Source organism: Primulina tabacum, chromosome 8, assembly GCF_025594145.1.
Source record: "Primulina tabacum isolate GXHZ01 chromosome 8, ASM2559414v2, whole genome shotgun sequence".
NCBI classification, from domain to species: Eukaryota; Viridiplantae; Streptophyta; class Magnoliopsida; order Lamiales; family Gesneriaceae; genus Primulina; species Primulina tabacum.
Genome location: NC_134557.1, coordinates 24,149,225 through 24,174,829, shown reverse-complemented (window position 1 = coordinate 24,174,829; position 25,605 = coordinate 24,149,225). Strand labels below are relative to the sequence as shown.

Below are 25,605 nucleotides of genomic sequence, written 5' to 3'. Positions count from 1 at the left end.
GGCATTCTGTAGGAGCAAATTTGGATTTTCGACCACTGTACAATGTATTGAGGCTGTTTGGGTTCCAGGCCCTTTCTGTGTGTGTAACGCGTGTTAATTTGTGTTCTTGAGTTATGAGGCAAAAACAAAACACTTTCTAATAGTGATGATTTGCATCCTCCCGGGGTCAGAGTTTGCTTCGGTTTCTCGAATCGAATTGAAATATTTACAAATCTACGAAATGCAAATGAACATGAACAGATCTTCTAATGCTTTTCAACAAGACTGAATATCGATCACATCAAGTGCACGTTTATGGGACGCATAATGTACAGAAGGCCCCCGACGAACCGCGAAAGAAATAAGCTAAGCTACTGATAATCTTAGTAAAATGGGACAGAACCCTTCCACGCGTTATCAAAAAACTAGCTTTCTGCTGCTCTGAACAGGCTCAACAAAGATAGAAACAGGTTGATGACATCTAAATACAAAGCGACGGCAGCCCAGATGTATTCATCGTACGTGTAGCGTTTGATCAGATTGTCTGTGTCGTAAATGATGTATCCACAGAAGATGATTGAGGCCAAACAGCCGTAGATCATGACACTCACCCTACCCAGAGGAAAAAGGATCTGCAAGTTAAGCCGGATCCATCCATCAGCGTTCAATTACTAATCATTATCTCTCAATTCTAATGGAACAAAATCAGGGGCCATCTAAACAGGTGGGAAATCAACATACCTGAATCAATGCAAACAGCATAAGCACCACAACAGAGCCGAACAAGAAAGGTCCTAGGAAGTTGAAATCTTGTCCTCTTTTTGCGGCCCAGAATGTATACAGCGTCAGGCTAATGACCACAACGGCGGTCAAGATAACAGACTCCATAATAACTTTCCCTGTTACCCAGTTCAAATCATCCAAATGATGAAAGAAATTCACATAATTCACAACCAAGAATACTAAAACCACAATATACAGTTATTGTGATAAGCTATTCTATCCTCTACCAAGTATCATCAGGACCAAAAACTCAAACGGAAGTGTGAATTTTTAGTGAAAAATACAAATCTTTCCAATAAAAACTGGAAATAAAAAAAATACTTACCACTAGTATATGCACAAGTTAACCCCACAGCAAAAGCAAGCGCCACTGTAAAGACCCCGAGCAAGAAATAGTTCAAAGGATGCCTCTGATAATAGTAATACAACGGGCACAAAACTGCAAAACCAGGACACAGACCACCAAAAAAATCAAAACTTTAACACAAACCACAAAAAAATAACGACTCAAACACCAGAAACATAGAAACAATCAAAGAAAACCGCATACCTATAAAGGGCGTGATGATTAGAACTATGTAAAGCGCTAAACCAGCCCCAGTTGTGGCAAAGAAACGTGAAATGGGATGAACAGTAACCACTACAGCAGCAACACCTATCGTGAGAAGCAACTGGATACTGACTATTGTGTATATCTTCCTAATAAACGACCAGCGGAGTTCCGGGCTTTCCAGCATCATCGGGTATAACGGCTGCTGGCCCATTTCCTCGTCATCCTTCCGGTAGGGCTGACCCCACATCTTCAACAAAATTGCTTGACGTTCCAAGAGTTGTGGCCTTTTTCGCCGAGGGAGGATGCTGAGTTTGTGGGTTTTGTATCACTTGATCGCTCGGTAATGAAGAAAGTTAAAGGGGTTGGATGGATTCCTAGAGAATGATGGAAACTTCTCGATGTGTGGCGGTCAAATTTTTAGTGCAAAATTTCTCCAGCTTAGGGAATCTCTTTGATCAAAGATGTAGGTTCAAACATCACGCCGCCTATCATATTTTATTGATTTTGTTTTTCGAAATTTTAAAAATTATAATATGTTTTTTAGATAATTATATTCTTTGTATAAATATATTCAAATTAAATATTAATATATAATAATTGTGACACTTGTTTTATAATTATGATATTATTTTTATTTGAATATAAATTAAATTAAATTAAGGGTATAGTAGTAAACTTTTCAAAAATCCCTAAATTTAAACTAAAATGTTTTTCCAGTTACATGTCAGAATAAATTGGTTTTAACTCCCTAACTCATTTTAATATGTGTTTAAGGTCCATAATTCATATGAAGTTACGTTGTTGCCCTTGTTATTTTTTCAAAACTCTTAGACACCCTCTTGTATTTCTTAAAAAGCTTCCCGACCTCCTCGTGAGTCACAACATCTCCCAAACTCTATCTACTTCATGCGACTGTGAATCAGGGGAAATCTCGGCAGAAAAATTGAACAACAGAGAGGTAAAATGGGTAAAAAAAATTGAGTACAAGAATCTGAAGAAGTGTATAGAACCAAAGGAGAGAATGACAAGTAAATCACCACAAAAAAGATAGTGAAGAAAGTTGTGAAAGAGAAAAGCAGAGAACGCAGAAATTAGATTTGTATATTTATGTGTGTTTTAAATTGAACCCTTTTGTTATGATGTTGCTATTTTGTTTTGTAATTGTTTTATTGTTCAGACAGTGAATGCTCTAAATTTTTTCCTACTGATTAGGAACATTTATCCCCGATTTGTAGGGTCTCTTTTTCATATTGTTATCAAGTTGGTTCTTTAGTTATATTGCATTATTTCTGAAGATTACAGACAAAGTTTATAAATCAGGTTAAAAAATGTTGGCTATATGAAACAATTATCCCCAATTACCACGTTTTTTATGCTAATAGTAATGTGATTGATACTTGATTGACTCTCTTTATTTGTATTTACATTTAGACTAGATTCTTTGTAAAAAAAAAATTCACGTTCTGATACATAAATATATATATACATCAGAGATAGATTTCTTATCTTTTTCTCATTTGCTAATGTAGAGTTTGCTGTTGAGAAGAACCTTGATGAATATGGTAATGAGCAGAAGAATGAAAATGAATTATGTTCAAAGCTACTTTCACGTTGTTCCCCCCATTTCTTTAAATTTGTGATGAGAAAACTGAAGCCTGTCTTAGGTGAGCAACAAATTTGTCGGATAAAAGATACGCCGTTTGCCAAATGGATTGATATCCCTGTCCTTGCGATAAGTAGTTCGAGAATTGATTATGTTCTCAATAGATTTAAGTTTGATTCCTGCTCGTTAGTTGTTGGTGAAGATATCTCAATACCTTTTAGTTCAGCGGATTTCTCTCTTATTCTCGGGCTGCGTCATGTTGGACAACTTGTTGATTTGGACCTGAAAGTGGATTCCAATTTTTTGTCTCGTCAATTTGAAGGAAAAATGACTAATGCCAAACGTGCATATATTTTTAAAAAACTAATTCGCTTGATGCAAGTGATGATAACAGTGAAGTCAATGATTTTGTTCGTTTTTTTTATCTTGTTTGTTTTCAACTGCATAAAATTCCCAACTTGTAATTATTCAACCCCTGGTTTTTTTTCCCTTATCTCGATGACCTTTCGACTTTTTTCGACTATGCTTGGGGAGATGCTGCCTTCCGATTTTTGTGCCGAGGTTTACGTGATGTTGGAAGTAAAACTTATTTAGACGGAAGCACTATTGGTTTAATGGTTAGTATTGTGTTTTATTTTTATTAAAAAAAATTTGTTCTCAATAATTTTTATTTTCTTATTTGTTTTAGGCATGGGTATATGAGAGGGTTCCAGTATTAGGAGTGTGCACCGGTTTACATGTTTTTCCTCGGTTGTTTCGATGGTTGAAAAGCAAGATTCCATTGAAGTTTGTTGAAGCTGTATCACTCTTGAATTCCATAGATTCAACCCAAGTTGGTCTTATTTCACCCGAGTTCATTTTAAGTAATCTTTCTTTGTAAATATAATGGATGAACTGACAGAAATTGTTTTTTTTTTGGTACTGGTGAACATGTTCTACCAATGACACCATTTTCGGAGGAGATGAAGTTGTTGGACATAAACCATGCAATTAAGCTGGAAAATGGTAGATCTGAAGTGAGAAAATTTGTAAAAATTTTAAAAAAACAAATGGATGAATTGAAAATGTTGAAAAAGAAATGTGTTGAATTAGAGAGATAAAGTATTTTACATGTAGCCAGAAGATCATCGGTTTCTAAGAAGAATGATGAGATTATTGATTTAAAGTTGGAGGATGTTGAGCAGAGTGATAAAGCAATGGATGTTGACTCTACGCATAATGTATGCATGGATGAACTGAAGATGTTAAAGAGCAGATGTGTTGAATTAGAGCGAGAAAATATTTTGCTTGTATCCAAAAGGGAATATGTTTATGAGAAGAATGATGAGATTATTGAGGAAAAGTTGGAGGAGGCTAGGCAGATTGATAAAGAATGAGCTACTGAGTCTGCAAAAAATGTCGCTGATAATTTTGATGATGGTGTTGACGTCATGGTGAAGAATGTTGTTGCTGATTTGCATTAAAAAACCATGAACCGAGGGCAGCTGATTCTAGGAATTATTCATGTAAGGACCGTGTATCGTATTATCGTAAATCCTGTGTGATTATCGATAATTTATGAAATTGTCATGTGATTATGTATTTGATGTATATCATGACAATGGAATTGAGAAAATTAATATTGAATATGAATTGACATTGTAAGAGATCGAGTGGAGAAGCCAGACGCCAAAAAGTAGAAAAACAATATTTTTTAAACAGAACCTCTGGCGCCCGAGCGGTAGAAAATGACCGCCCGAGCACCAGTGTACTAAAAGTTGGGAAATTGGACATAACATGTGGCGCCCGAGCGATAGAAGATTACCGCCCAAGCGCCAGTGTAGGATATGTGAGTACTCGGGCAGAACATGCCGCACCCGAGCGGTAAATTGTGACCGCCCGAGCGCGGTACAAAAAAAAACTCGGGGGCAGAACGTCTCGCGCTCGGGCGCGAAAATTCTACCGCCCGAGCGCCGAAGCGGTGGGGGATAAGAATAACTTTTCCTCTTTTCTTCTTCATTTCCTATTCGATATCTTCAAAAGAGTACGAGAGAAAATCAAATTCCTTCGTCCGAATCGACTTCGAAACGCTGTCTAAACGCGAAACCAATTATATATTCTGAATCGTCGCATCGAGGGCTTCTGACTGAGGTAAATTTCTTCTGGTTCCAGCAGTCTTAAATATCAAAGTGCTGGAATAGCATGTATTTGAAGTTGATTTTCCTATATGTAGTAGAATAACCGACAATAAACTCATATTCGAAGTCGGAATTGACTTATTATATGATTTGGATTTGATATGGAATTTTGAAGTTTCAAATGATATTTGAAGCTAATATTAGATTTTGGATTATGTTATTGATTGGAATAAGTATGTTATTGATGTAGATAAATTATTATACTGATATCTTCAAGCTACATCGACTAGAACGAAGAATTGAGGTATGTTGCGACCGGGTAACATACGACAGATATCTGTATTATATGATATATGTTGGATTGATTTGATTGATTGGAATGAGAATACATGTCTATATGCCTTATTTGTTGATTGATGTGGCATACGTGACATTGAGATTGAGATATCGATGCATAAAATAAATGTTTTGTTAACACACATCGTTTGATGCATACATTGATACATGACATGCAAGTTGAGCTATGATCCTTGGATACCCTGATATGATTTGATTGGATTCTGGGGTTTGTGAACACAATGCTATGTTTGGTATTATATGACCCTTAAAAACATAGACATTTGTGGCCCCGATGATTGGATATGAGATTTGAGATTTGATGGCGCTTTGTCGACGCTATCATACGAGTATCCCTGATTGAGGCCGGTGTGCCATCTCGAGCATTGATTTGATAGCGATTCGTTTGATTCTGACATGTGCTCAGTGGATGGGCATTTGACCTGATACCTCCAAGGGGGCTGTTGTTGTTTTTGTTTGCGGACAATGGCAGGTACTCGAGGATATCAGGAGGCCGGAGAGGGTACTTCTGGAGGGAGTCACAGTTTAGGCTGAGGTTTTATGTTTTGTTCCCAGTATATATATATGTATCTATATACCGGGGCATGTCCCGAGGATATGAGTTGTTTGTATATGATTGGATTTGATTATGTGTGGGCAAGTTTTATGATGTGAGATGAAATACTATTTTTAGTATTCAAATTATAGAAGAAATATTTTGGGCTCATCGTAAAGGAAATTTAAACTCGTTTTTCGCTGTAATTAATTAACCCTAATCAGATTGTGTTGTAATAACGATTAGGAGCTAAGGGCCCCACAATTCAGGTAATAAAAGAATAACGAAGTGAAAAGAACTGATTCTGGAAATCCTTCAGCTGATAATATTACAATTAGACCTAATGCAAATTTGATGGTGCATAATGTTGGTGTTGATTTCGAGAGAGAAATAACAAAGTATTAGGCCCTGAATTTGCAACCGCTTCATTTGATGAAAACAATTATGTTTTTGTTGTAACGACCCATTACATGCCCAGTGGATTGCCCATACGGCCCACTGCCCTGATCGACCCAAGGCTATCCTGATCTTGGGATCCCTCAAAGGGGCCTTTTCCCTCACGGCTTTCCATAGGCGTCGTACGGGTTACTCATAGGATCTCCCCCTCCCTACCAAGGGGTTTCTTTCGCCTCCTCAGGACTCGATCCCATGACCTATAAGATAAGTACATTGATATCAAGAGTCCTGGTGATCCTATGAGTAACCCGTACGACGCCTATGGAAAGCCCGTGAGGGAAAAGGCCCCTTTGAAGGATCCCAAGATCGGGATAGCCTTGGGTCGATCGGGGCAGTTGGCCGTATGGGCGGTCCACTGGGCCTGTAATAGGTCGTTACAGGTGATCGTGTGAAAAGAAAAAACCCATGAGTTTTGTGACTCCACCCAGCTCTACACCAAAACGGAAGAGACATTACCAAAAACTGGTTTGCCGATCAATGGTGCACAATTTAATACCAGAGTAGTTATTTTTATCTCAATAATATATCAATTTTCTTATTTATACCACTGCTAATCTTTTTTGCATTTTATATTAAAAATATATTGCAACATAGGAAAATTATGTCCAAGATGTTGATGAGGGAAATCGTTCTCTTAAGACTTACATGTTGAAATTCAAAGGTAGAAGCGGTTTTTGTGGGAGTGAAGAAATTTCTGTAGAACAGAGGAAGTTGTTGACAAAATTTCTGCATAGGGAAGAATTGGAGTATGTATATCTTTGAAATTTTAATTTTGTTCATAATATTTTTTTCTCAATGTTTTTACTGAATTTTGTTTTCTATTCCTATAGTATTACAATTTGGATGGATGAGCATATTTGTTTAACTGGATCTTTGTTTTGTGACTTCTTGTTTGGTGAGCTCGTCAATGGCATTATGATAAACGTGTACATGAGAATAATGCAAAAAAAAAGTATGGATTATGGATTTGAGACTTACTGTATGGACACGTTGGTACAGGTTCGTTTAAAATTGAATTCTTGTTCAACTTATTGGATTATGGAGTATGAGTATGTTTTTTGGTGAATTTGTAGAAGGAAGTGCTTGAAGAGTTGGTACGATACGGTAAAAGGAGACGTATAAGCAAGACAAAGTATGAAAATTTCATTGGTAACGCGAGAGAAGTTGCATGAACTAAACGAAGATCTTTTTAGAAGATGCAAGTATATCATTTTTCCAATTAATGACAGATTTCATTGGTATTTGCTAGTTTTCAAAGCATCGGAAGGGAAATTCCTACTTTTCAATTCGCTACACGGTACCTTTGCAGTTGGGACTACTAAAGTTATGGTAAGTTTGACAATATTATATTCCAACAATATTAATGATTCCAGTGTCAATCAATTTTATTTATTGCAGGCACGTTTTTTGAGTGGTTGTGTGTCACATATATCCGGATTCACCATAGGCAGTGATGAGGTTTTGAGACAACGATGCCATCAACAAGGTACATCTCTGGATTGTGGCATTTATGCATGCATGTGGATAGAGTGTTTCTGTTGTGATACTGAATAAATTTGGGCATATGAACAAGATGTAAAGGTGGACAGTTATCGAGCCCGTGTTGCCGCCACTATAATTTCTGATGGTAATGGACTATTGAAAAATACATTTGTTTGGTACATAAGAGGTTAAAACTTGGGCTCCCTTTTGTGTTAATGTGGGTTTCTGTGTTGTTGCCTCATTTGTATTGATGACAAACATATGATGGTGAAAAGAAAATAATTTTTGGAACGATTATTTTCCATTAAAAAATTAGTAATCTAAAAACTACGTCGACGTCCATGCTTGCATTTACTAGTTTTCACCCATTTCATCACTCTCTAAAATATTCATTTCATCACTCTCTAAAATATTGGTACAAAGAAAAACAAATACAGTACACTTTGTATATTATGGAGCACCTCAATAACCAATTCGTGGTATCATTTGCAAAAGATTGAGCACCTTGTACACCACGTCGACGTTCATGCGTGCATGTACTGGTTGTGCACCCATTTCCTCACATTCTACAATATTTGTAGGAAAAAAACACAAATACAGTATTTTGTATATTATGGAGCACCTCAATAATCAATTCGTGGTATCATTTGCCCACAATTGAGCACCTCTTACACCACGTCGACGTCCATGCGTGCATGTACTAGTTGTGCACCCATTTCCTCACTTTCTAAAATATTGATACAATGAAACACAAATACAGTACACTTTGTATATTATGGAGCACCTCAATAACCAATTCGTGGTATCATTTGCCAAAAATTGAGCATCTTGTACACCACATCAACGTCCATGCGTGCATGTACTAGTTGTGCACCTTGTACACCATTCGTTAGGTATAATGAATCAATATTTATGTAACATGAATCATTATGTTTATTGTGAATGAATGTTAGATAACATGAATCAACACTTATGTAACATGAATCAATATGTTTATTATGAATCAATATTTTGTAACATGAATCCCTAATATGTAACATGATTCCATATGTTTATAATGAATCAATGTTAGGTAACATGAATCAATATGTTTATTGTGAATGAATGTTAGATAACATGAATCAACATTTATGTAAAATGAATCGATATGTTTATTATGAATCAATATTGTGTAACATGAATTCCTAATATGTAACTTGATTCCATATGTTTATAATGAATCAATGTTAGGTAACATGAATCAATATGTTTATTGTGAGTGAATGTTAGATAACATGAATTAACATTTATGTAACATGATTCGATATGTTTGTTGGGAATGAACGTTAGGTTACATAAAATCAAAATTATGGGACGATAAGACCTTTATGAAGCACCACAATAGCTATTATCTAGTATTAAATTATAAAAATGGAGCACCACTCACTATTACTATGTCTACAAGCTTTATATGTGCTAAGTGTGCACCATATCTATATTTTTAAAACGAAGGTACATAAAATCCAAATTATAGGACAAAAAGACCTTTATGAAGCACCACAATGACTATTATCTAGTACTAAATTATAAAAATGGAGCACCACTCACGATTACTATGTCTACAAGCTTTCTATGTGCTAAGTGTGCACCATATATATATTTTTAAAACAAAGGTACATAAAATTCAAATTACAGGACAATAAGACCTTTATGAAGCACCACAGTGACTATTATCTAGTACAAAATTTTAAAAATGGAGCACCATTTACGATTACTATGTCTACAAGCTTTCTATGTGCTATGTGTTCACCATATCTATATTCGTAAAAAAAGGTACATAAAATCCAAATTACAGGATAATAAGACTTTTATGAAGCACCACAGTGACTATTATCTAGTACTAAATTATAAAAATGGAGCACCATTCACGATTACTATGTATAGAAGCTTTCTATGTGCTATGTGTGCAACATATTTATATTTGTAAAAAAAATGTACATAAATTCCAAATTACAGGATAATAAAACCTTTATGAAGCATCACAGTGACTATTATCTAGTACTAATTTATAAAAATGGAGCACCATTCACAATGAAATAATTACACATTTCACCCTAGTGATAAAAACAAAAACATCACCTTCACTCTACTATTTTGTCAGTGACAACAACTGTACACAACTTTGACTCACAAGATTTGATTCTGAAAAGTTTTGAACATAGACCACAACATTAATTTTTGGTTCAGTTCCCTTCTCAAAAATCTTCACTTCACTTCTCATACTTTTGTAAGAAGCCACGACCTCCATTGTTGTTGAATGGAGTTCAAGGATGCACCCAAATGCCAATGTGGCTATGGAAAAATGAATTTACGAGAAGCTGGTCCATGAGCTACCTGTCTGGGAAAGTATTACTACATTTGTCCTCGAGAGCTAAGACACCCTAATCGGTTTTACTGGTGTGATGAATACCACAGCCAAGTACTTGAAGAAAATACATCAAAATCCAACATCAGTACACCTATGAAGACAACTTTCAGCTACTCAAAATCTGCCTCTTCAGCGACACATGGTTTGCCACCACATGATGATAATGTTCTCTGATAAGAACGACAACATGGCCATCAATATGGCAGAAATTTGTTGTTATTTCGGTTGCACATGTTTTTTAATTGCAAGTTTGCTCATTGTAGCTCTTGTGTTTGTTTTAATGTCCAAGTGAAATGGTCATCACGAACAATGTGTGATTATGCTTTGCGTGCTTCAATAATGTTTGTATTAACGTCTAGGTGAATTGCAAAATATTTGTACCAGAAGTTTGCCCATTGTGTACCATATCGATATATATATGATACTAGATTCAGCCAATTTTGTGCTACATTTTTTTTCCCATGTGATATAATCCGCCACAATTAATACAAACCAGAAAATGGACAACAAACCCTCAATCACATGTAGAAGGTATCCAGAACGCAATAACAAATGAAATATTATAGGAGCATCCAAATTCCAGCGTCATGAAATATTTGTACCAGAAGGTTTCCCATTGTGTACCATATCGATATATATATATGATACTATATTCAGTCAATTCTGTGCTACATTTTTTTCCCATGTGATATAATCGGCCACAATGAATACAAACCAGAAAATGGACAACAAACCCTCAACCACATGTACCAAAAGGTGTCCAGAAAGACATACACCAGTGACTGAAAAATAATTCTGAAATACTATAGCATCATACACCAGTGGCACAAAATCATTTTGAAAATGAACAACAAATTGTATACATTACAAAGACAACAAATGAAATGTTACAACAGAATCCAAATTCAAAAAATCATATAACACCTAACAACTCAACACCAACAGTATGCAAAAACACAATAATCAACTCAAGGCTACACCGCCAATGCTGCCACTGGAACGGGTGTGTCTCATCGTGTGCACGTCCAAAATTAAATCCACTGTTGTCCTTTTTCTGTACAAAATAGCAAAACTGTATCAATTGCAAAAAAATAACAAATTAAAATGAAATTGAAAATGGTCAATGAAAAGTGAGCAAATTTCTACAAGCACCATTCAACATAACCAAAAAGACAAAATAATCTAGTTTATAGCTTCTTTGCAGCTTCTTCGGTTGTGTCCTCGTACATGATAATGACTACACTTTGACAGACGTGATTGAATTTGGAATGGTATTCCTTGAGTCCTTCTACGACCTGGCTGACTACGCACATCAGGAGCATTGATTACATATCCTTCATCGCCATTAAACTTATACATGTCAAATGTCGGTATGGAATTAATAATGCCCTTGTATGTTTGACGATACATATCAGTTTTGAAAATTTTATCACAAAAGGTGTATACTGACATTGACTTCGATTCTATGGCAGCACAAGCATGTTTGCAAGGGAGCATATGGATCTGCAAGGATCTACATGAACAAGTCCATTCATTCAAATCAACAGCATATGTTTTATCACCATCAACTACTTCAAACTTCCAACCACATGAACGGTGCACTCTCAAGGTGCGAGATTCAATGTATGTGCTCATAACAGCCTTCTCCTTTGCTGGGCTTAATTCTTTCACCATGCCTAATGTTTCTTCGGGTCGTCGGTGCGTCATATTCATTATTTGCACACGTATATGGTCAACCATAGAAACAACAGGGAGATAACGAGCTGGTTTAACCCAATTATTCCAACATTCAGCGTTGTTATTATTTATAACACCCCAACGATTTCCACGAAACAAAGGATTGGCCCAGATTTCAGTCTCAGACTTTTGAATAAATGCTATTGCAAGTGGAATTGACTCAAAGATATTAATTATGTGCTGTGAAAACTCATGTTGTGATGGGCATAGTCAGCTTTTTTGAATACCAACGACCAATGTTTTTTGTTGTGTAGAGGATAAATTCGCAACACCTGTAATGACCAAAAGACAATTAATAATTTTTTTTCTAATAACAGTACAAACATTAAAACTATTTAATCATATATTACACACAAAAAACATTAATTAATTACTAACCGTCTTCACAAAATTATCGACCAAGTGCCTCAAACAATACGCATGATGACTACCCGGAAATAAAAGTTGGATAGCCTTGATAATCCCAGGATGTCTGTCTGAGAAAAAAGTGAATCTGTCGAATCCCATGGTATGATGCGTAAGTATGACACATCTCAAATGATAACAAAACCATTCCCAATTAGAATCATTCTCCGCATCTACTACTTCTAATATGCTAAAGTGAAAGGATCTTCATTGGCATCCTTTGTCACAGCAAGTAGCATACTTCCTTTGTATTTATTTTTTTATGTGAGTGCCATCCAAAAATATCAACTGTGTACAACCAGTACCAAAACCAACTGCACATGCATTAAAACAAATGAATAATCGTTTAAACTTTTTATTTACCGGATCTATCTCACATTAAGAAACACTGCCAGGATTTGTGATAGATCGAATAGTAGGTTAAAAGAGTGTTTCGAAGGGAGGGGTAGAATAAACACTCATCCCTTATGTAAGTTTTTCTAAAGTTGAGTTCAGTTTAGTGATAAACTGATACTCGGAATCTTGTCAGTCAATAACAATCAGTTAACAATAAAGTTCGAAATAAAACTGACTAATAGATAGAATAAAAACTGAGATAAGAACATGAGATTTTATGGATGTTTGGAGATTTCAAATACTCCTACGTCACCCCTTCTATCACAAGGATATGATATTCACTAAAAGACTTTGATCGATACAAAGGTTTGTACAGACCCACTTCAGTTTGGACTTACCCACTGCCTAAATTGAAACTCTCAGTTTACAAAATACTTCACAGTATACAACTGAATTTAGCACAACTGATCTCTTACAAGATCGAGTTTTACAATGATAACAATGTGCTTGAAAGCTTGAAAGTGTAGCCTTGATTGCTTCGAATATATGCGATTAGCGTGAACTTTTATTTCAGCAGAGTAACAGCATATACTTCAGAGAATAGACGAGTTTAGATGTTAAGAATTTTGATGCAATATTTCTCTATTTCTCAGATGATCCTCTCTGCTATATATAGGGTTTTCTTCAACGGTAACATTTAGTATTTGAATCTTTTTGTCCGTTGGTTTGCCATGTCAACATTCTACTGACATTAGTACACTGCTACTGAATTGCGGCGTTCCCACTATATGTTGTGGTATGCTTTTGTACTATTGTCGGTTGAACGTCCTTTTTGTTAACTGATGACGTCTTCAGCTGAAGAATTAGCTGAAGCAATTGCTGGTAAGCTTGCAAAAAAAATGTAGCAACTGATTAGTTTCCAACTGATCAGTCAGTTGACTGCGTAGGTTCAGATTCGAGTATTTGTTCAGTTACTCTCAAACTTTTTGATCTGTTTATACAATCGATTTAAGAACTTTGTTTGTCAAACAACCGAAATTCAGTTTCCAACAATTTCTCCCTTTTTGGTGTTTGACAAAACTTGAAATTTATGAACTAATCAACTGAATCGAATACTTGTTGATAAAATAATCATTTCAATGTACAGATTCGTACATAGAATAAAAGAATGAAATAATCTTCAAAAATCCGATTAAATAAAAGAATCTATTTCTCTTTGATGGTCTTTGAGGATTTATTTGAAGATTTCTTTGGCTCTTGTTCTTCCTCCTTTTTGTCAAACCCCTCAACCTTTCTCGATAAAATTCGCACATTTGTGTTGAGATTTGACACCATATTTAATAGTATGTCTTGCAGTAAATCCATTCTTTTAGACATGGTGTTTTCCAGATAGTCTAGTCGTCTTGTAACCAAAGCTTGAGTCTGAAATGAGCCTCAGTTGACACTCTGTCTTTCCGAAGTTCTTCTAATTGAAGGAATAAAGAGGTGACATCTTTTTGTATTTTGTGCAAATTTCCCATTGTGTTGTCTTTCATCGAATCAAATCTCACAGTGTGCAAGAATTAAGTAGACATCTGACAAGGTAGACACTATACCGGCGAGATTGGATTGGATCTCCTGAATTTCTTCGATCAAGGATTCACTTGCTATCGAGATTCCAGGAGACATAGATTCAGAAGCTGCTGGTTCTTGTTCTCTGTTTTGTTGATCAAAGATGATCAGAGTCCTGTCAGTTGTATTCGCTTCAAGTGTCACCAGTTCTGAATCCTGTTCTGGTAAGACTTCTTTTTGAGGTTGTGGAGGAAGAGAAGGATTCGGATCTACAAGGGTACTTGATGGCTCTTCAGTTTGTTGATCAGCTGAAACAGTAGATGGTTATTCAATTTGTTGCGCAACTGATGTACAAACTGGTTCTTCACTTGGATGTACAACTGAAATAATAGCTGGTTCTTCAGTTGGCACTTCTTCAGTTAGTGCCGAGTCTAGTTGAGCTTCTACAAAGACTGCATGTTCAGTCACTTCAAAAATAGCATGTTCGGCTGGCTTTTCAGCCCGATTGGCTTGAGCTTCAGTTTCAAAAATTTTTCCAATTGCTCCAGTAGTTTCCAGCTGGATATCAGCGGTAACTGAATTGATAACTTCTTCAAGATTTGCTAGTAACAACTCAGTATCAGGAAAAAGTTTAAGTTCAACAGTTGAGGATGGAGGTGCAGAAAATAATGGTTGTACATTTTCGGAGGTAGAATCAGTTGCGTGCTTGGAAAATTCAGCAACTGGTTCTTTGAACTGCTTCTGATGTTGAGCTGTTTGTTCAGTTGGCTCTTGAGTTGAGAGATATTGGGAATCTGCTGGAAGATACAGCTCTTGGTCCATTTCCTATTGTTTGATTTCTATCTGGAGCGATAGAAGATCCGAGTCTAGTTGATCATAAACAACTTTATCATTGAATGCGGTTGGACTGGTAGGATCAAAATTAAGTCGCAACTGAGCAAGCATTTTTTGTAACTTCTTCTCACGTATCTCGTCAAAGAAGTATCTCTTCCGCTCCAGAGCTTGAACAATTGAAGAAGCTTTGAAAATTTTAAGCACAATCTTCTCCAGTTTTATAAATTTCTCCAGAACTGATTTCTTCTGAAGCTGCGAAGCAAAAACTTCAGTTCTGAATTTAGCCATTCATCGTAGACTTTCAATTTTGTCAAAGAAAATTCATTGATCTCTTTCCATATTATATCATACGAGTTTGGATTGGGTTTGTTGGCCTAGGCTCTTCTTGCATTTTCCCTTTGCCTTTTGAATCAGTTAGGGCATGAGGAATGCTGAGCCCTGAAGTTGTGGCATCAATTTGCTCTCTGATCACTACTCCTTTTGGTCTTGCAATTGGTAGAGGAGTGTGGCCAGTAATATATATTGATCAAAGGAGCCTTGATTCGAGCCGATTTCTTTTTATCACCAGATTCGGTGATCTTCTTCTTTGATTGAGCAGCAGTTTGAGTTGGAATAGCTTGCAAAGGTATAGCCTGAATAGGCTATTGAGCTTCTGACTGAATAAACCTTTCAGTTGGGATGTTTCCAACTGTAGCAGCAGGTTTGGTCTTCAAAGTCCTCGGTTTCTTGGTGATTTTGGGCGACTGAGTCTTCTCAGAATCAGTCTCAGAGATAGTCAGTTTGCGCTTGGCTGTCTTCTGGACTTTTGTCTTAGCCTTTTTGACTGACTTGGGAGGTTCTTGCATCCCAATTTCTTCCTTTACTTTCAAAAACTGCTGAGGAGACATGTCCAATTTGAGCTTTGGTGGCTGGACATTTTTAGCATTGAAAACTTTGAACTTAGATGATTTATCAGCAGCATCACCCACGAACCCCTTCTCAGCAAACAACTGAGTTGCACTGCATATCCTTTGGATTGCTTGGTTGATTAGAACATGTTCTTTAAGATATTGAAGATAATGTTTTTCCAGTTCATTTTCCTGTCAGCCATAATTGCCGTCATGGCTTGAAATTTTTCTAGGGTTATGGCAGCAAATGAACCTGCCTTTGCCAATAGTCCTTTGGCTACAATATCAGCCATCAACTTTACCTCTTGCTTCAGTTCCTTCTTGGGATCAGAGACTTTGACCTTCTGACTATCAGCAGAAAGAAGAGTTTGCATATCTTCAACATCAGATGCCTTTACCTCAGTGATATACGGAAGCCCCTCAAAAGATAGTTGAAATAGGTCGTTGAAGAAGTCTTCATCAACAATCAGCAGCTGAGTGTTGATAGTAGTAGGGATCTTGCCATCAGCAGTGATATTTCCATTAATGTAGAAGTCTTTTATCTCCTTCAGATAAATTTCTTGGGAAGATTTTCCTAGAAATCCCTTCAGCCCGGCTGCTTCCAGTTTGAGAAAGATATTTGAAAAGAGGATAAGCTTTGAGTAGTAATTTGCTCTGAATGCTTATGTTGCGTAAGAGAGAAGAACTAAATTGAAGCGGGTTATAGTACATATGTATGTGACTGTTTAAATTTTTGGACACGTGTTAGTCCAGGAAAGATTTAAATAAAAGCGTGCGTACGTGTGATGAAAACGTGTGAAGAGTATAAAAGGATCACGTGTGACCACGTTTCGAAACGCTATTTATTGAGAGACAGTAATTAATGCGTATACGATTAGTCACATCAGTTAATATGGAATTATTACTGATTAATCAGTTAACGTACTGGAGAAGATCAGTTGGTGCAATCAACTGAGTGGACAGTTGTGAGCTGAGTCACATCAACTGAAGACCTTCTGACTATTTTCTTCTCATTTAATCGATTGAATCAGATATTCCTCCTTAATAAATGTATATTTTAAATTTTGAAAATTTAAATGATGGTTAAAATGACGTGTAAGAAGAGAAAAAAATTTTGCTCAGAAGATGAATCGTCCAGTGTAATGATCACGTCTCTTCAAATGCCTTGATCCTTGACTATAAATAAGAGTATCATGGTTAATCACAATTTATCAGCAAATAGAGATCAATCTCAAATAACAATGGCAGGAGCAAGTGGTTCAAAAAGTCCAGATATGGCTGAAACATTTATGCTGGCAGCTGTGGAAGCAAGGAAGCCAGTAATGGAGAATGAAGTTTTTGAGAAGATTTTGCATTTCTGGCTGAAGCTTCAAGACTTGCATTCCTTTCAGCCTGGAGGATTAGTTGCTACCCCCAAACGGGTAGCAAAGATGAGAAAATATCGGCGGCGCCTTCGCGTCGCTGATGAGGTGGACATCTTCACTGATGAAGGTGTCTACCTTCTGATTCTTAAAAAAGAAAGGAGGACTCTGAAAAATATTGCTATTTCAGAGGGCTTTCTAAAGACTTCCGCTGGGGGATTAACCACTTGGTTATCCTCATGGAGGTCTGCGGTGAAAAAGGAGATAATTAACATACGCACCTCTTTTTATAAATAAAGTCTTATTTAGTTTGTCGTTGTTTTTTTTTATTTTTCTGCAAAAAAACTAATATCATACGAATAACACTAACTGATAATAACTAATTGAAATGTTATTCAACTAACAACTGACTAACTGAGCAGTTATATTTGATAAAAATGACAGCAAAAATAATTTAATCAAGTTAAATCAATTAAACCAAGTATATTTTGAAAGTGAGAAAACTTAACATCTGGTAATGGTTTGGTGAAGATGTCAGCAGGTTGTTGTTCAGTTGGAATATACTCAAGTCTGATTGCTTTCTTCAGAACATGATCTCTGATGAAGTGATGTCTAACATCAATGTACTTGGTCCTTGAGTGAAGAACTGGATTGTAAGTGATTGCAATTGTGCTTGTGTTGTCACAAAATATTGGCGATTCTTTAGCATCAACCCCATAATCTTTCAGTTGTTGCTGGATCCAGAGCAGTCGTGCACAGCAACTTCCAGCAGCAAGGTATTCTGCTTCAGTTGTGGAAGTAGCTATGGATGTTTGGTTCTTGCTTAACCACCAGATCAGTCTGTCTCCTAGAAACTGACACGATCCACTGGTGCTTTTACGATCTAGCTTACATCCTGCATAGTATGCATCTGAATATACAACTAAATTGAAAGAAGAGTTTTAGCATACCATAATCCCACATTTTGTGTGCCCTTAAGATATTTTAAAATACGTTTGGCAGCTGAAAAATGCGATTGTTTAGGATTTGCCTGAAATCTAGCACACATACAAACAACAAATACAATATCAGGACAACTAGCAGTTATGTACAATAATGAACTTATTAAACCTCTGTAGAATGTCGTCTCAACTGATATTCCCCCTTGATCATTGTCAAGTTTAACTGATCAACTCATGGGAGTACTTTAAGCTGAACATGTTTCCATGCCAAATTTCATAAGCAATTCCTTCGTATATTTGATCTGACTGATAAAAATACCAGTTTCCAGTTGCTTCACCTGTAGACCGAGGAAAAATGTCAGTTAACCCATCATACTCATCTCAAATTTGTCCTGTATTAACTTAGAAAACTTCTCACATAATTTGGGGTTAGTTGACCCAAAAATAATGTCATCAACATAAATTTGCACAAGTAAAATATGATTATTTTTAGAGAATTTGAACAAAGTCTTATCAACTGATCCAATAGTAAAATAATGATCAGTTAAGAATTTAGAAAGTGTTTCATACCAAGCTCTTGGAGCTTGTTTGAGACCATACAAAGCTTTGTTGAGATGATAGACATGATCAGGGAAAGAGTGATTGATAAAACCTGGAGGTTGTTCAACATAAACTTCTTCCTGTAACTAACCATTCAGAAAGGCACTTTTCACATCCATTTGGTAGACTTTAAAATTCTTGAATGATGCATAGGCAAGGAACATTCTGATTGCTTCCAGCCTTGCAACTGGTGCATACGTTTCATCGTAGTCAATTCCTTCTTCTTGCCTATATCCTTGTGCTACAAGTCTTTCTTTGTTGCGTGCAACTGAACCATCTTGTTCAGTTTGTTTCTATAATAGTTTTACAACCTGGTCTTGGAACTAAGTTCCAGACATTGTTATGGGTGAACTTATTGAGCTCTTCTTGCATTGCTTTTATCCAGTTAGGATCAGCAAGAGCTTAATAAGTTTTATTCAGTTCCAATTGTGAAACAAAGGCTGAATGAATAAATAAATTAAGCATTTGGTTTCTAGTTCTTACCGGATCAGATGGATTACTATGACTAATTCTGGAGGATGTGATTTCTTCCATCTGTGTTCCATATTTATTGCGTTCAAATCAGCAACTGCTTCAGTTGGCAACTGAATTCTTTCTTCAGTTTAAGTTGGAGCTGGATCAGTTGGTAACTGAATATTATCTACATGCTCCACCAACTGATTATTAGGATTAGCTTCATGTTCACCTGATTGATCCAGTACTTTTGATTCAGGTGTTTGAAGGATGTTTCGATGATATGATTCTCTTCTTCATTATCATCCTCCAAACTGATATCTGTATCAGTTAGCACAGATTCATCAAACACAACATGTATTGATTCTTCAACATATAAAGAATTTTTATTAAAAACTCTATACGCTTTACTAACTGATGAATATCCAAGAAATATTCCTTCTGCAGATTTAGCATCAAAAGCTTTTAACTGATTTTTGCAATTATCGAGAATAAAACATCTGCAGCCGAATATTTTGAAGTAGAAAACCACACTTTTTCGTCCATGCCAGATCTCATATGGTGTTTTCACATGATTCTTATTAATCATTGATCTGTTCTGAGTATAACATGCAGTGTTTACTGCTTCTGCCCAAAACCTTTGAGAAATACCAGAATCAGCAAGCATTGTTCTAACTGCTTCTTTAAGGGTCTGATTTCTTCTCTCAGCTACACCATTTTGCTGCGGAGAGCTCATGCTTGATTCTAGCATTTTGTAAGAATTGTGAAAGATTTTGATTGATGAATTTCAGTCCCTCGATCAGACCTTATTTGATCAACGCCAACTGATTTTTCATTTAATAATCTTTTAAAGAGTTTAATCAGTTGTGCAGCAGTTTGGTCTTTGGATTTGAGAAAAATAACCCAAGTAAATCTTGAAAAGTCATCCACAACTACTAATGTGTATTTCATTCCCCCTAAACTCATGACTGGTATTGGACCAAAAAGATCCATATAAAACAGTTCTAAGCATCGGGATGGTGATTTACAACCTTTGTTTTGAATGAAGATCTCACTTGCTTACCAAACTGACATGCTGAACAAGTTTTATCCTTTGAGAAATCTATTTTTGGCAAACCAGTTACAAGATCATGGTTACTCAGATAGGCAATAGATTTAAATTTTAAATGGTTCAACCTCTTATGTCACAACCAGTTTTTAGAAGATTTTGAAGCAATGAAACAAACTGGTGCATGAGGTTGATCAGTCCAACTGACTTTATAAGTATTTACACAACGATTGCCAGTTAGTGTGACTTCATTCGTTGAGTCTCTAACTGAACAAGTGTGTTTGTCGAACTGAACTGAGAAATTATTGTCGCATAACTGACTGATGCTAATCAAGTTATACCTCAAATTTTCAACTAGTAAAACATCTTTGATTGTAAAGTTACCATGGATAAGGTTACCCTTACCCACGGTTTTACCTTTGGAATTGTCTCCAAAACTGATGTTTGGTCCATTGTATTTGATAAGTTGAGATAGTAAATTTGCATTCCCTATCATATGCCGTGAACATCCACTATCTAGATACCAGGTAGATTCCTTGTTTGTACCTGTCACCTGAAATCACACACAGTATATAACCTTGGTACCCATATTCATTTGGGTCCTAGACTGATTAGATCTTTGGGAACCCAGACATGGATCAGTCTAACTGACTTTCCAGTTGCTGTGTTCCAAGTAATTTTTCTCTTTTTTTGGGTATTAAGTGTGTGGTGTGAGGAAAAAACGGTATGATTTATACCCTTTTTCAACTGACTATTCTTTTGATACCGTTTCTGAACTGGCTTACAATTGTAGTAATTGTAATAGCCATTCCTTGAGCAAGATGACTAGTTTCTTGAATCAGTTGAACTCTTAGAGCTATATCCAATTCCATACCGTTTGGCTTTGTCCTTACTTTCAGTTGATTGAACAGTTGGTTTACTCGGTTCTGAGAATTCATTTACCATGGTTGATTTTACAAAGATAATGTACTTTCCTTTGTTTTCATTCGACCTTGGCTGTGTATCACTTGCAGAATTTTCAATATGATTGTTGAATCCTAAACCAGTTTTATCATCAACTGATTTTTGTGAATTCTGCATATTAGTCAATGTAACTGAAGACTTGTTCCAAGCTTGAATTAGTTCACTATGTTTTGAAATTTCAGTTTTTAACTGATTTATCAAAGCTTGGTTCTCAATCATTTCAGCCTTTTGCTTTGCAATCTCCCTTTTTAGATTTAACACTTCAACTGACTCATCGGTTTCAGTTTTGTTATCATGGGGATCATTTTGGTCAGCGCTGACCTTCTCGGATGATCGAGCAAGTTTGTGATACTCATTTACCATGTCATGCAATGTTGTAATGAGTTCCTCACGGGTAAAATTAGTAGAGCTGAAGTCAAATACCTGTTCACTTGCTGACTCCAGTTCAGCATCATCTGCCATTAAGCTCTTAATTTCTTCATCATCATCACTTGAGCTGTACGAGGTTTCAGGCTCTGACTCCTCACCGTCAGTTTCTGCCCATTTAGATTTGCTCTCCTCAGCTAGAAGCACCTCATGTTTCTTTTTGAATGACTTCTTGTCATCCTTGGTTCTTCTTTTATGTTCATAGGGCTTCTTCCCTCTTTCAGCTGAGCCTCGACTGTCCTTCTTTGGTTTGGGACAGTCAGCAATGAAGTGACAAGTTTTGCCACAGTTGTAGCAAGTATAAGGTTCTTCTTTGGAGTAGTTTTTCTGATATTGTTTCTAGAGGTTTCCTTGATTTCTTTTCATAATTTTTCCAAACTTTCTGACAAACAATGACATCGCATCATTGCTTAGCTGATCAGCAGACTTGTCTGCTGAACTAGTTGGTTCCAGTCTGACAGCACTTAAAGCAATTGTTGCCGCTGGTGTAGAAGGTTCTCCTTCTTTGGTTTGTATTTCAAACTCATAGGCCTTCAGATCAGCGAACAAGTCATGAACCTCGACATTGTTTAGATCTTTTGACTCTCTCATTGCCATAGTCTTGACATCCCATTCTTTGGGAAGACCCCTGACAACTTTCAGTGCTACTTATTTATTGGAATACACTTTTCCAAGTGCATTTAGCTCATTGATAATGCCACTAACTCTTTCATCATATTCATGTATGGACTCACCAACCTTCATTTTGATGTTGTCGAATTTCTGAACAGCAACTTATAGCTTGTTTTCTTTGGTTTGCTCATTTCCTTCACAAAGCTGGATCAGTGTTTCCCAAATTTCCTTAGCGGTTTTGCACATTTTGATTTTGCTGAAAGTGACTTTATCCAGCGTTTTGTATAAGATATCCTTCACCACGTTGTCTAGATTGGATTTTTTCTTATCTTCAGCTGTCCATTCTTCTCTGGGCTTCTCTATACGATGTGGTGCCCCATTAGTTATGGCTACAGCTGTGTTGGCTTTTAAAATCTTCATGGGTCCATCAGTAATGACGTACCACATATCATCGTCCTGTGCAGCTAGATGAGCTTATATTCTGATTTTCGAGTCATCAAAATCTTATCTGGAAAACATTGGGATTTTGTTGAAAGAAGACATGGTTATCAGTTTTGTGGATGAGAATATTCTGGGACAAGATTTAACTTGCCATGATACTACTTGATAGGATCGAATAGTAGGTTAAAAGAGTGTATAGAAGGGGGGGGGGGGGGGGGGGGTTGAATAAACACTCACCACTTACGTAAGTTTTTCGAAAGTTGAGTTCAGTTTAATGATAAACTGATACTCGGAATCTTGTCAGTCAATATCAATCTGTTAACAATAAAGTGCGGAATAAAACTGACTAATAGATAGAATAAAATTGAGATAAAAACACGAGATTTTATGGATGTTTGGAGATTTCAAATACTCATACGTTACCCCTTCTATCACAAGGATATGATATTCACTAAAAGACTTTTATCGATACAAATGTTCGTACAGACCCACTTCATTTTGAACTTACCCACTGCCTAAATTGAAACTCTTAGTTTACAAAATGCTTCACAATATACAACTGAATTTAGCACAACTGATCTCTTACAAGATCGAGTTTTACAATGATAACAATGTGCTTGAAAGTGTAGTCTTGATTGCTTCGAATATATGCGATAAGCGTGAGCTTTTCTTTCAGCAGAGTAACAACGTATATTTCAGAGAATAGACGAGTTTAGATGTTCAGAATTTTGATGCAATATATCTCTGTTTTTCAGCTGCTCCTCTCTGCTATATATAGGCTTTTCTTCAACGGTAACATTTAATATTTGAATCTTTTTGTCTGTTGGTTTGCCATGTCAACATTCTACTGACATTCGTACACTGCTACTGAATTGCGGTGTTCCCACTATCTGTTGTGGTCTGCTTTGTACTATTGTCGGTTGGACGTCCTTTTTGTTAATTGATGACGTCTTCTGCTGAGGAATCAGCTGAAGCAATTGCTGGTAAGCTCACAACAAAATGTAGCAACTGATCAGTTTCCAACTGATCAGTCAGTTGAATGCGTAGGTTCAGATTCAAGTATTTGTTCAGTTACTCTCAAATTTTTTGATCAGTTTATACAATCTATTTAAGCACTTAGTTTGTCAAACAACCGAAATTCAGTTTTCAACAATTTGTTTCTCTAACGGCTTGACAATACCATTTCAATCTATTGTAGCAGCCCTTTTCTGAACTCGAATATCATGCATCGCTAATTCCTTGCCCTTCCACACCTTGCGATAACCTATCTCTACTCCATAGTCCCTATGTAAATCCGTCATCATTGAACAAGGACGATAAGAAGGCTCTTCCCTCAATTTATCCTACAATACATAGCAACCCAAGCTGCATCAGCTCTAGGATGCCCTCTACTATGTAAATTTTCCTCTCCACACGAGTATTGTGAATTGCATTTTCTAATCCCAAATAGATTGTCTTCTTTATGTCGAGAAGCATAAATCCTCCATTTACAACTTTTTACACTAAAAATAGCGATAATATTTTCTCGGTCATTTTTTTATATAAATATGAATGTCTAGTAGCAATCGAATACTTTTTAATATAGGTTCTACATTCTGCAACATCCTTGAATATTTGCCTCTCGCCTCGGATGCAATGAATCCAAGCGTCAATAGAATTTTGTACGAGGGCATCTTCGAGCTCAATATCACTACTGGAATGTGTGTCATCTTCCTCAACCCTTACCAATATCATAACCATATATTCAGTAATAAATAGGTACAAATTAATTTTTCTAATGGAAAACATTAGTACTACAATAGATACTGAAAATTTTGACATCATTATACTTACTCAAATGGAAATAATGACACAAAATAAACTACTTCTTGAATTAGTCTAACAAATACACAACACAAAACCACTGTATTCTTAGCTTTCAGGATTATCACTAAAAAAGAGCAATACGAACATAAAAAACATACCGAAATAACAAAACATACAAAATAGAACTAAATAACGATACTACCTCTCCACAGATTTTTAACCTCCAATCTGTTCTTTTTTCTCTGCCAACAGTTCAATCACTGTAAGCTTCATACACATATGAAGATGGATCATATTATGCACATCATCATCATCGTTCAACGTCATGTACATCTTATGTTGGGGAGCTAGGTATTGCAGAGTAATAGATTGAGGATTAATCTCCTCGTTTTTTTTCCCAAGACTAGCAAAAATATCAAACAAACTACACCCACTGAAAATCAAAATCACAAAGAATTGGTTATTGAACTTGCAGGTACCAAGAAACACAAGATTCGATGATGAACCAACTCCAGCAACTTCCATTATACAGAAAATTACAGGACAAAAGTGACGAGAGATTGCAGACAACGAAGAAAAATTGGGTGCAAAGTTTAATCTTGTTTAGTCGTTGAAAGGATTTGGCCACAATTTTTTCCTTGGATTTTCATCGGCAATGGGAAAAGAGGAGTGTTTAAGGGTTGAGGATAATGAGAGCCGATCCATTTGGGCTTCTAGGGAATGATTTTCAATTTTTACACATGCCCATATAAGGGTATTTCAGGGTTTTTGAAAAATAACGAGGGCATAATTGTAACTTGTTACCAAATAGGGACCTTAAACACATAATGAAAGAGATCAGGGAGTTGAAACATATTAATACTGACATAGGGAGTGGAAGCACATTTGGGTTTGATTTTAGGTATTTATGAGTAATTTACCGTTAAATTAAT

General features: G+C 36.2%; 1 protein-coding gene across 1 annotated transcript; it reads right to left on the bottom strand.

The window, feature by feature from the left end:
- Positions 1–233: 233 nt before the first annotated feature.
- Positions 234–1,787, bottom strand: LOC142553880 (protein LIFEGUARD 2-like). The gene is made up of 4 exons (XM_075664406.1): positions 1,313–1,787; positions 1,088–1,201; positions 721–878; positions 234–611 (listed from the first exon to the last, which is right to left on the bottom strand). Exons 1-4 carry the CDS (start codon positions 1,560–1,562, stop codon positions 405–407), a joined length of 729 nt encoding a protein of 242 aa, XP_075520521.1. The 5' UTR covers positions 1,563–1,787; the 3' UTR covers positions 234–404.
- Positions 1,788–25,605: the final 23,818 nt, after the last annotated feature.

What these genes read in the sequence shown, in the direction of transcription:
- LOC142553880 (XM_075664406.1), bottom strand. Translation starts at nt 1,562, where the DNA reads ATGTGGGGTCAGCCCTACCGGAAGGATGACGAGGAAATGGGCCAGCAG. An exon ending in AATCATCACGCCCTTTATAG is followed by an intron (nt 1,202 to 1,312) that starts GTATGCGGTTTT and finishes CTGGTTTTGCAG; the next exon opens with TTTTGTGCCCGTTGTATTAC. An exon ending in AACTTGTGCATATACTAGTG is followed by an intron (nt 879 to 1,087) that starts GTAAGTATTTTT and finishes ACTGGGTAACAG; the next exon opens with GGAAAGTTATTATGGAGTCT.